We start from the raw sequence: 13,061 nt of genomic DNA on the forward strand, positions 1-13,061 counted from the left end.
AAAAGGAAGAAGAAGAAAAATGTGACAGACTTGTCCTGTGTGATTCATTAGCGTGTGTGTCGAACTGTTTATTAGTCATGACTTCTGCATCTGGTTTCTTGGAGCTCATATGAGTAAAGCGACGAGCACATGTCTGCCACTCAAAGCTCTGCAGAGGATTCTTATCTAATGGTTTTTTTTTTTTTCACCAAATATTTTTATTGGGTGCCAGGTGTTTCGCACTTTGACACACAAGAGACCTCGAGGTGAGCTAATGTTTAAAACACATTCCCCTTTTTTTTTTTTTTTATATATATTTTTGCAATTACAAACAGCGTTACATCTGTTTTCAGCATCACTGCATGATAATAACTCTCAGATGTAACCAGATAGTGTTTCTAATGGGAATTCTTAACCAAAAAAATATGATAAATTAGCAATGAGTTGTGCTAACAACAGTGAGGAATTTAGAGACGAAACATTATTTATTGTATCAAAACTGTGATCTAAAATAGAATGTTTTCGTTCACAGACAGGGAAGTTTAATGATCTTGGGGTTTTATTCAAGAGTAATGAGAGGACGGATAGTGAGACGTAACGCAGATAAGCTACAATAAGGCAGTCGCTGTACCCTGCTGTGTAGAAGAAGGAGCTGAGCTTTAAAACTAATTTTTCTGGTTTCTGGTCAGTCTACATCCCCACCTTCATCTACGGTCATGAACTTCGGGTCGCGACCAAAAGAATGAGTTTGTGGCCGGAAATTCTCTGTAGGGTTGCGAGCGTCACTCTTCAAATTTCAGCCCAATGGGAAAGACTGAGGTCAAGCCGCTACTCTGCCATACTGAGAGGAGTTGAGGTGGTTTCAGCATCTCATTACGACTCCCATTCCCATTAGAAGTTTTGCAGGAACAACACAGAGCAGTGCTGTTGTCAGTCAGCCTGAATTCCATTATGAAGTAAATGAAGCAGGATGTTTTAATTTCCTGTAGGACACAAATGTAACATTCTGCCAACATAAACGACACAACTTCCTTTAAATTCTATTAATATTACGTTCAAAACATATTCCTCAAATTATATATTGAGGAAGACAATCAGCCCTTGAACTGAGGGAGCGGAGGGCTGGAAAATTACTGATAGTGAACGTGGAGGCACACAACCAAAATTACTTGTTGTAAGGCAAACTGTGTTGTGAGTATTGGTTTAACGTTGAACATTCAGGGCATAGATTTCACCACACCCAGCAATAAGAATAATTCAGCAGAAGGGGGGTGGGGGCTGGAGTATGTAGACCAGACCTATATTCCAACTCAAGAACACATTAATGCTAACAACATTTGGCAGACGAACATAGCTCACATTGAATTAGGCTCCAAGCAGCTCACTCAGCTCATTTTCATTAACTATTAAACACGTGAGCATTACAAATGCAGTTTCATGCTTATCTTGCACACTACAATTCACGGTGATCCAGGCATCTCTACAATCTCGCTATGCTTTTTACACACTGTAATACTTAGACGGCGCTCAATAACCGTTCGCCCATTCGTGACTTTTACTCACCTGCGGTAATGGCAACAGCAGCTCTGTGAGGCATTGCTAAATGGCATAAACGCTTTGGTCCGCTGGATAACTTGCACCCCGAGGGCCTCTAAAAACCCGTACAGGTGCCTCAGCTGCCCAGACTGCATGTGCACTTCACCTGATGTAAACACAACCGTGACAGCTTGGAGTAACACTACAGCCAGAGTGCATGAATCAAATGGTGGTTAAATTATCATAATGCTTTGCCGCGGTAAAAAAAAAAAAAAAAAAAAAAAAAATCATAAATCAAGTGGGAACAAGGCGGCCCCATCTTCATGTGTCTGACATTACTGTGATTGCCACATTTCTGTTCCAATTTTACTGATCCAGATGATAACATATGCATGCTTTCACTGGAGTATCTGCTTCTCAGCGATTGGTTTCAACAGGAATAAGAAGTAATGCAAAGTGCACGTGTTTGTGTTTACACACATGCACCATTTTTTTGCAATAAAAGACTCTTTAATACCTGTGTCACCGCAGGCACAGCGCAATTAAAATCCAATACTCTCCAGGAGTCTATAACATGCTGGGTTTACTGACAGCCAACAGAGCTCAAATGGCCAACTGAGAAAGGGCGATAGGTTTTATGTGGAGTGCACAGCAACACAAACGATGGAAAATATGATCACAGACGTTGCGCTTCAAGCAGACGAACATCTTTCAGATGCGCTGACAGGCAGCTGCAGAGAAAACTGCTGTCAGTTCAGCTTCACAGACATTCAAAAGATATACACACAGATGGAAATTCCTCGGAGGAAGACTCGAAGCCTGCTTGATCAGAAGAAATGAAACATCAACAGTTTGATGAGGTGACACTGAGGTGGACGTGTTAAGCATTTATATATCATATGTTGTGTACATAATTGACGATTGGTTTGTAATCACAAGCAGGGTGGAGATGAAGCCCATAGAGACTGTCTTCCCACAAAACACACAGAATCCACCACATATATCAATTCGATACAGAGCTTATTATGACCCATAGCCATATTTTGTTGAGCCAAGCCACTTCAGTGGGAAAAGCAATCATCATGGGAGAAAAGAAAGGAGTGAGGTGATCCAATTGAGGCCACATAATTTGCGTAGGAAGGAGATCAGAGTGGATGGATGAGTCGGCAAAATGCAGAATTTTATCATGGGAGAGTGACGTTTGTTTCCATTTTTAAACAAGTGTTAAACTTCTTCCTTAATCCGTGCTGATCCACAACTTCAACTATGAGCTTGCTATTGTAACTACTCGAAGAAAGTTACATCAATTTTTAAAGTTTTACCTTTGTTTCAGCCAAAACAAGTAACAAAAACTGCCCACAGTTTGGTCGATTAGAAATGTCTCAGGGCTACATAAAGCTTGAATTGCATTTCTATGTGATCCGTGCAGAAATATACTTTCAGTACTCGATGTATGTACTGTGCATTTTCATCTGTTTACTTGTTTACTCTCTTTGCAAACGCACAGCCAAAAGCGAGTCTGGAGTGTTTTCATAAGCCAGTATGGTGGGTGCTATTGACTACATTTCTACTTTCTGTATTTCTAATACAATATAGAAATGGGCACACAGCAGAGGTGTCATTTAAGGACCACATACAGCCCAATGTGATGTTAAATTGTTTGGGCCAGTAAAATGATAGACTATAAAAAAAAAAACGATCAAACCAGGCAACACCACGTTTTCATGAAGTTTTAGAAATAAATAAGTTTGAGTACATCATGAAAAAAGAAGCAATCTGAATTTTCTTGAGTAACATTGGTGTGCAAAACCACAATGTAGCCTTTCTTTCCAGACTAATGAGATTATTGGCAAATGTTTTTGATTTTGGAGGCCACACAGATTCTGCAGTCTGGACCGTGCATGATTTGGCAAACTACTAACTGGACCGGCGTCCGGTACATTGCCTTCCCTCATGGTCAGGTGGGATCGGCTTCAGCCCCCGTCACCATTACGGATACAGCAGATACAGCAGATACAGAAAATGGATGGATACTCCTACTGGAACGGTGCTGTTGCTAATGTTCACACTTTAAAACAAATTTGCCACTTGCCTCGCCTCCCTGTTTGGCCTGCAGTCTCTGTGTTTGACTGTTGCAGCATAGAGGTGAAGTTCGCGTTGCGGTGCGGGAGCGGAGGCTCCAGCAGCCTCGGCTCTCAGTAACATTTTGTGGGAGGACGGGACACACTCAGTGACATGTGACCCCGCTGTGACAGCTTGCTTTGATCCCGGGCTTTCTGTTTTGTTTTCTTCTCACTTTAACACTTAACTTCTACTATGAATGAAACATCCTGCTGGTGCTTGCAGAGTTGACTGTTCTGCAGCAGTGACCCTGCAGTGAATTTTTGTGCTCAACAGGCCCTAGAATGTGAGTGCAAGGCCACATAACTGAATGGAAGCAAAATATTACAAACACATTGAAGCAAAACATTTTTTTTTTTTTTTTTTGTAAACCAGTTGACTTTTACCTGAAAAAATGATTTCATTGTGTACTAATGACTCCCTGGTGGCTTTGAGAACACTGATCACAGAACAAAAGCATCCAGGCATGGCGTGCTGCAGGTGACAGTCTGAATCTGTCAGTATTACGGCTCTGGAGTTATCGCACTGACTTTTACGCTGGTTTTTACATCTTATCTCTTTTTCTGTCAAAATATGTGTTGTTCTGTCAGAAATGTGATAAATAAAGGCACAGAGTCATATTTCTGTGACAGGCCTGACTTTTTGCATTTACATTAGATATAGCCTAATTACATTAAATACTCGAACTACTGTCATAAAATACTGTTTTGAGGCAGTTTTAACTTTGATGAACTTCTTTTTTCAAGCGTGTAACCTTATTTATATGAAAGTATACATCTCTGCGCAACTCCCCGTCACAGCAACGTTTAATTTAAAGTCACCATTTTAAGTCAAATTAATGTTTGGTGACTTTTGGAAGAAATCATAGTCCACACAAGAAACATTCATCCACAGGGAGAACATGAAAACTTCACACAGCTTGAACCCAAAAGCAAACTGTTGGCATTAATAATAATTATTGTCGACACTGGAAAATGAAGTCAGATAAACCATCTTTATGAAGTGAGATAATTACAATAATAGAATCTTAATTTTGTTTGCGCTTCACTTCGGTGGCATGATTATTCTCCATGCACCTAAGGTTCTCTTCCCAATTTCAACTGTTGCTACCATCTGTGCCCCCCTAAAAGATTCTGTCCTGCAGCTTGGCAATATTTATCAAAGTCAAAGGCAAAGCCATCTGCTTGATTTGAGGAGGACAGATTGCTGTGTTCAAGGGTCAAGATTTCAATCAACATTACCAGATAAAACTTGCAGAAAAATACAGAACTTATTCAAACGCAGAGGAGGAACACAAATGAATCAAAACTATGTGAAATTGTTATAAATTAGGATGCATCAAAATTTAGGGCTTGGTCTCCATTCTTGATTTTTAACCCTTCACTTGTGTGACTGGTGAACAGTTTGACTCCATAACTCACATGTGGAACTTTTTAGATTGCATGTTGCATCAAATAATCGGTTTTTAATCAAATAGTGAGAAGATATGGCTCAAGCAGCTTCAGACATTCTAACTACATGGAAACTTCACTCATTTCCTAGTCAAACACAGTTGTTGATGGGTGTCCAGATCTACTGCTCTTTTAAGATAAAAACATCAATTAATATGCTGGAAATTCTTTCTAGTACAACCCAAAGCCCCCTTGGGTGAAATAAATCAACTTGTTTATTCAAACTTCCCACATGGGAGTAAAAAAAAACTCAGCATGTTGGTTGAAAGCATTTACATATTTGGAATCTGACTTCTCATTAACATTTCAGCTAATTAACTAGTTAGTTCAAACAGAGGTTGCTCGTGTAGCTAATAGTCATTTTTCGGCAGAATAAATACACAAGTAAACATTTCAGGCTTTACGATTACAATTACAATGTCAGTTCTCTCTCAAGTATACACATTATGTACGTATGTATGTAATGTGTAAACTACTTTGCTATATTTCAGTGAAGAAGGTGGGATATGACAGAATTCTGAGTTCTTTTGTTTTTGTTTTTTTGGGATATTTTTAGTTGTAAATCTAATAGGGCCCTTCGGGTACAACTCTCTTGGCTCCTCAACAAATATTGTACAACTAATGTTTGACTAATGAACTTTATGAATACTTTCTCTATTTGACATGAAAATAATTAAGTATCCACTCGTGCAACCGGTGGACACTGCGTACCGTGACCATTTCAATAAGTAACAATCTGGAATGTAACTAGTACTGTAACTGTGAGTCAATAGGAAGCTGAATATGTGCTCGATTAGTGAATATGTCAAAGGTTTTTCAGCTCACGAGTTTACAGGAAACCTTTAATCCTCAGTAACTGTACCTTGTGCAGAGGTCTGTAACGGGCGGCTCTGGAGGCACATGCGGCTCTTCAGTCTCTCCGGGGTGCTTCCCTGCAGCTGTCACAAAATATATTATGTGAATAAACTTTCTCTTGTTATTTTAATCGTGTTGCACAACAAACGGCATTTGAAAGGTGCTCTTGTCTTGAAGCTCAAGGTGACAAACGTGACTGTAAATTAGGTATTTCAATACTTTGCCAAATAAAATATGCATCTCATGCCTGCTGCCTTTCACTGCAGGTGATAAATGTTGGGTTTTCAACTGCATCTTGAAGAAAACGCTTTCGAAAAAAGCTAGGTTCATTTGACAAGGAAATACTTGCTTTACTTTTTACCTGTTTAACAATGCAAGTTTACTTTTATGTTAGATATTTGTGGGGAGAAGATGGAAAAAAAAGCTATGATAAAGAGCTAAAATTAAAACACAGGTTGAACAATGTGGATAATAAAGATAAAACTCCTAAAATTAATAAAAATGGGTGAAAAGGTGCAAAAAGAGCCAACAAAAATGAATAAAAAAACAAGAGGCAAAACAGCCAAAATGGCTTATGAAGCTCAAACTACACCTTAAATGATTCAAATATTGTATTTTTACATCCCAACAATTTTACACAAGGTATAGTTCTTGTAGCAAAACTTATATTCTGTACAGGTTTGCAGCTCCATACTAATACCTTTGGTGGAAAGTGGAGAAAATGGATGATGCAACTGTTCAGGTTCCAGAATCCTACTTTAGTGTGAGAAATCTCAATGTTTCATGTGCTTGCTGTAGCTGTGTGGCACTATTGGTGAAACCTGCATTAGAACAGGTTTGCAACTAGTGTGCAAAAGATAAATAAATGAAAAGGACAGCTGGCAAGATTTTATTTTTATAATCTAGTGAGGCGGAATTCCGTTGAGCTCAAATGTCCAACTTGTGGCAAGGGCACAAGTAGAAGGACAATAATATTAAGGCAATAGTGAACATGTTAGAGTTTTGAGTTTGACCTAAATGTCAATAATGTGCAAAAAAGAGCTTTATTTCTTTCAAGTGACTAAAAAAAAATGCACTTATACCCAAATTGCGATAAGGACAGAACAAGTGGAGGACAGAGGTGTGAGGGATATGGGGTAATCGCTCCAGCAGCTCTCCATATGAACCTGCGCCTCGGAGCTGAGCCTCAGACAGCAAGTGCAGACTGGCAGGGTGGGGGGACTTCTGAACGCCGCCCTTGACGGAGGAGGCAGCGTCTCCCGGACCGGGAACTTCCGAAAGGCGCACTCACAATCTGCCACACGCCGCATAAATATGGGATCCCCCCTCCGAGGGTCGCACACTTGACCAACTGCGGCGCGCAGCGCAGGACTCCGGATGGATCATTTGGATTCAGCGATCCTCTCCGGGTAGATGTGGCACAGTGAAGGGAGCGTGTGCGCGTGAATGTGCGCTCCTGGAATAGAAAGCCAAAGGAAGAAAGAAGAAAAAGAAGAAGCGAGGCGGGATCGTTTTTTTTTTTTTTTTTCTTGTTCTTGTATAAATCTAAGCTGAAGCTAATAAATCGATCAGCAGTTGGCGTTCTTCCCTCTGTGGATTACACGGATGTTTGCCCGGTGGATGTGATGCCCATATATATCCTCGACCGAAAATTTCCTGATATATCTGGTGGTAAGTCGCGAGCGCTCCTTGCAGCGCGGTGCCATCTGTGCGTCTTGAAAGTGCGCGCGCGCGAATTACCCTTTGCTTGTGTGTGCGCGCGTGTGCCGGTTGGGTGACACGGGGCAGCGTGCACCAGTTGATCATGCCCCCACCACCTTAAAAAAAAAAAAAACCAGCAGCAGTAGCAGCGCTGCCCCCTCCTTGGAGTTTGAGACGTGCAACAGGAGATGAGGAGCTGGCACGCGTTCGACTGCGAACCGAGGCGCGTGCTGAAGCTGATTTATTTATTTCTTTATTTTCCATATAGCCGGGACACTTGGATGGATTCGGTCCTATCAGAGAGCGCGCTGCAGCCCGGCATCAGCTGCACGCGGCTCACTTTGGTCCACTGTTAGAACTGTGTGGCTGGAACTTAGCGCCATGTCCCTTTAAAAGTTATTTTTACTGTTACATTAAGTGCTGTTAGGAAAAAACCATTAAGGGAGCCATTTAGGAGTCGGGGCTTCATCTCTACACCTCTGGGCTTCTACTCTCTCTCTCTGGCTTTCGGTGTTCGGTGTGCAGCTCTCGGCCCTGTGCTGCAAATCATAGCCCAGAGAAGGTGTTATTTTAAGTCAAACTAGGCCACATTCCTGCACTTATTCAAACTCATTTAGGTACATGACATGTTCATGGCTCACATAGGTTCAGGCTGTAAAAAAAAAAAAAAAGGGACTTTGTGCAAGTGTTCTGTTGCAGATACATGTGAGCGTGTGTGCACGTTTGCAGAGGCATTGGTGTTTTCAGGTGTCGGGGTGAATGATGGGTTTAATTTTGAGGGGGGTTGTGAGGTTCTCCCCAGACATGTGGCCTGTTTATGTTTTAGATATATCATGATGGACAGATGCAGAGTGGGGAGAAATAGAAAGAGTGGCCTGACTTTCTGTGCCACTTTCTGTGACTCATTGTTTTAAGAAACGCAGACGCAGCATCACCCACCTTTCAAAACACACTGGATGTCGCTTTAAAACAAAAACAGAGATGGAAATAAAGATCGGCTACATACTGCAACTACAGACGCAACATGAGATACATATTGGGTGTTCCTGTCCCACCCAAACTGACTACACATTATTTGAAGCTTAATGTGATGCAAACCAGGTCCCTTAACTCAACCAGAAGCAGTGCTGATGATTGGAGGGGTATTTCCTGACTTTAAACATGCAATAATTCCTTGTAAAGACAGGGCCATGAGCGTAATGCCTGAGTGATGGTACATGAGAGAGACATATAGTAAGTGCTCCAAGACTCATACCGAACATGCCTTGGCACAGTGAGGGGGAGTCACTCAGACATGATTTAGGACCTCAAGATGCTCCACACAGTTCATTTGTCAATTCAATCATCTGTCTTTCTCGCCTGTTTTAACACATTCCCACACCGTGCCTTATGTTCTCTTTCGTTTTCAGTCATTTCCACAGACATCTGATTTCTGGGCATGCAAAGTGTCAGGAGCAGAGTGAGCGAAGTTAATGTACAGCCTCTCCTGTGCGCACATGGTTTTATTGGAGCCGTGGGACTGCTGTCACGCTGATCTGTTTGCAAAGTTTCTGCCCCCTCCTGCAGCCTGAGAGGCAGGATCTGATTAATATATCAACTCTTCTCCTCTCGCCGTCTCATCTCAGTTTTTCTATACATTCAATCACTCGCTTTCCTTCTTTTTTTTTCTCTCTTATTATTGTCTTCATAACTGACTCACTGCTCTTCTATAGTGAATCCCCTGGCCCTGCCGGGATGCCATTTACAGCTATAGCGCGGTGCGGAGGTGGCGAAGCAGCCTGTAGGGAGCCGTGGTTAATGCGAGCAGTAATGACAAACCAGGTTAGATAATGGACATAACCAGGGAAGTTTACATTCTGCTATTGTTTTGTCACAAAGGGGAAGCGGACAGGAGGGGACAGTAGCTGAAGTAGCTGGCGGTGTGTGTGTGTGTGTGTGGTGTGTGTGTGTGTGTGTGTGTGTGTGTGTGTGCAGTAGGTGCTGTGTGCATGAATTCAGAGGGTTCTGGGAGAACTCGTCCTTCTCTCCCGTGTCGTGTTCCCATCTCAGCATGTCGAGAGTCCCACCCACAGACACCTCATGACACCAGCCTGTAAAAGTGTGCACGGGCATGTGTGAGTGCAGTCGTTGCACGGGTGTGTCTGCACGGTGTTGTTAAAGGATTAGGGATTATATAGCAGAGATACACTTAACTTGCTTGTTACATGAACTTTGTAAAGTTCTCCTTTGGCCCCAGAGAGTTAAACAGCAGTGTGTATGTGAGGAGCAGAGGAAAAAACCTGGTGTTTTCTCTTCCTCTGAAGTGTGCGTTCCTTGTTTGGCTTTTTTTTTTTTTTTTTCCCCTGTTTTGTTTTGTTGTGTCTGGAGTATATAGCCACTGGGGTAAGAGCTTACATTGTTCTCACCTTTTGCTTCAAGACTTGTGTAAAAATGTTTTTCCTGTGTCTGTGTCTGTTTTTTTTTTTTTTTATTTGCCTTCTGTGCTTTATTTCCTCTCAACTCTCAGGGCTTTCTTTCATCTGTGTGTTTTAAAAAGTCATATGACTAAACAGGTGGGTTGTTTTCATAAAGCCAAAGCAAAAGTATTTATTTGAACATGTGTGTTGTTAAAGTGTAAAAAGTCCAAAAAAGTGTGAATAAGGAAGGGAAAATTAGTTTTTCTCAATGATGCCAACCATGATTGCATATCAGTATTGGATTTTTAAGTAATGATAACAAGGTGGAAATAGTTTTATAGTAGATAATTTGTCACGGATTTTGATGAGTTGTTGTTGAAATAATACAGACATTTTTGAGTTATTTTTTCTGAATGCTTTTTTGTTCTAATTCAAGATCTAATACCAGTGATCATATGTGTTCAATTACCTCACATTAAGCTCATTCCATTAGTGAATTTATTTTTTCACAGAATCATTAAAGTTTATCTTAGCTCAAGTATTTAAGTATAGATTTTTGAGCTAATTCATTAACTGAATGAACTGAATGATAGAATCTCAGGGAAAAAAGACCATCGACCCCACATTTAAAAGCTCACTCTGAGATCTTCTTAAAAGGAAGGAACGTTCATTAACCCTTTGAAGGGAACTCTGCACAACTGGAAAATGAACCTTGTGTCATAATTTAGTTTTTGCCTTCGCAGCTTTTCAAGATCTTTAAGGTTTGTGATGAAACGTCGACCAGATTGACACATATTAAAACTCTGCAGTGTGCAGCTGATGTTTTCACCAATTCCAGAAACCCTGGAAAATCTATATTTATCTCAATGTCTAGTGTCATTTTGTGGAACTTAAAGTCCCTTTTAACGTTACAGGAATAGAGCAGATGTGATGCCTGATAAAGGGTTAATTTATGATTCAAAACCGGTACGCTCATATACAGGAAACTTCGAAGCGGGACATGCCTGAGGTGGTTTTCCTGAGAAATAGACTCCCAGTTGATCATCATAGCGGTTGCTCATTCATTCCCTCTCATTGGAGTGATCATTCCAGTTTTGCTTGTCCTCTGACTCTCCTCAGTTGAGTTGATACAGGCGGAAGCTGAAGGAGACGATCCGAGAATGACAGAGACCAACACCCCCAAGTCGGCTAAGAAGCCCCGCTGGACCTCCCTCGAAATTGGCCTCCTTACTATTGTCTCCCTGCTCTTCATCATCATTGTTGCCCTCATCATCCTCTTCGCTACTCAGAAAACCGGTGAGTGCTCTGAAGGGACTTCCACGAGGCGTCTGAATCCTTGAGAATCTGATTCCTTTTTTGAAAAAAAAACACCCCGTCAGATTGACGGTGATGAAAGTTTGTAAACCTGAAAAAAAAAAACATGATCAAAACAAGAACGTTGTGTAACTAGAAATTAATATTTTTTTTCACAGCTGCTGAGTGCTGAAGACATTGTTTCATTTTGCTTGCTGCCACAATTAAAAAGGGAACATTTCGCAGCTTTTAAAGATCGCCTTCAAACTGTGTACATGCAGCGGTGATTGCTTGGCGCTGCGTTTGTGCTTAAGAGTCGTACTTTGTTCAGGTGACAGAAGACACTTGAGCCGCGTGCTTTTAAAGCACAGTACAAAAGTACAGCCACTGACACAGAAAGAAGAAATAGTGTGTCAAGGTCCAGTTTTTTTTTTTTTTTTTTTTACAGTTTTTTCATTAGGTTTTCATACATTCTAATAGAACTCTATTTGCACCTCTAAATGATAATCTCTTTATATGTTTACCACATTTTTAATGTGTCTAATTTGGGTAAAACATAATATGGTGTGAATGTCATCAGTTTACAATCTGTGATATGTATCATCTGAAAAAAAAAAGACGACTTGAAATAGAAAAAATGTCTACACCTCATTAATGTCACACTTTAAGTATCAGTTTTATCATAGGCATATTTTTGCTCTTTGTACTGGATGTCACATTTCTCAAACTGGTACTCAGAGATGACTAAAGGCTCATGAAAAGCTCTATTAATAGTAAGTCCACGGCTGATTTGCTGTGGCACAAGAAATGCTGTCTTGCAAAATTAGACATAAACAGTCATAATGGGCAGATTATTTATAGGCATATATTATTGTTAAAGAAATCACTGTAAAGTTCTGTAACAAAACACAACATACAAAATAATTACGTTTGATTATCTGGAGTGTGTCTCAGTGTTGCACTGTTGTCATCAGCATCATTTCTCTTTGTAGTCCCAGCTTCATAAACGTGTGAAGCTGTCATGCTGTGTGGGAAAAAAAAAGAAAAAAGTAATGTAATGACATGTCTGTGTGTGTGCTCTCAACATACAGTGGAGAGTTGTTTAAGGTCATGTCACAGTGTGCTGGTGGATCGGTACATGTCACATTAGCTTTGATTAACGCTGGAGCCCCCAAGTAACGACTGACAGAGTGAAAGCAACACCTCTCAGTGGTTTAAGGTTATACATGCCGTGTGATGGCAAAACAGGGAATAATTGAAAAAGAAGGGGGGGTCAAAGGAAAAGAATGAGCATTTGACATAATGACTGATGCCTGTAAAAGTCCCACTGTGTGATGATTTGTTTTTCATTTTCCTGTAGATGAAATCTGCACCACAGCTGACTGCACGCAGTCAGGTAAGCAGTGTGTGTGTGTGTGTGTGTGTGTTTGTTTTCGTGCGTTCTCTATAGTGACTCAATCTCTAGGCTTTGATTTTTCTCAAGGGAAGACAGAATGGGAAAACAGGAGGGCTCTGCAGAAACCCCACAATTTCAGACCTGCTCAGAGAATATGGCCCTTAAGTTTCCTCCAAGTCACAGCAGTAATCAGTAAACAAACAGTTGCGTTCAGCTAAACCGTGCTGGAAAAGGTTATTAGTTCTGGATCAACTAAGAACAGTTGAGAAACAGGTATCCTTTCATAGATCTTTCATAGACGTTCAGTCCAGTTTATGCTTTAGACCTGGGGGG

The 13,061-nt window shown here is 40.9% G+C and overlaps 1 protein-coding gene across 1 annotated transcript in view; it reads left to right on the forward strand.

The window, feature by feature from the left end:
- Positions 1-7,129: 7,129 nt before the first annotated feature.
- The window catches only part of LOC115400577 (neprilysin), a 44,784-nt gene continuing 38,852 nt past the window's right edge, over positions 7,130-13,061 (forward strand). The window contains 3 exon segments of the mRNA XM_030108560.1: positions 7,130-7,610; positions 11,159-11,335; positions 12,693-12,728. Coding sequence (XP_029964420.1) covers positions 7,568-7,610; positions 11,159-11,335; positions 12,693-12,728 — 256 coding nt within the window. The 5' untranslated portion in view covers positions 7,130-7,567.

Source organism: Salarias fasciatus, chromosome 14 (genome assembly GCF_902148845.1).
Source record: "Salarias fasciatus chromosome 14, fSalaFa1.1, whole genome shotgun sequence".
Taxonomy (NCBI): domain Eukaryota; kingdom Metazoa; phylum Chordata; class Actinopteri; order Blenniiformes; family Blenniidae; genus Salarias; species Salarias fasciatus.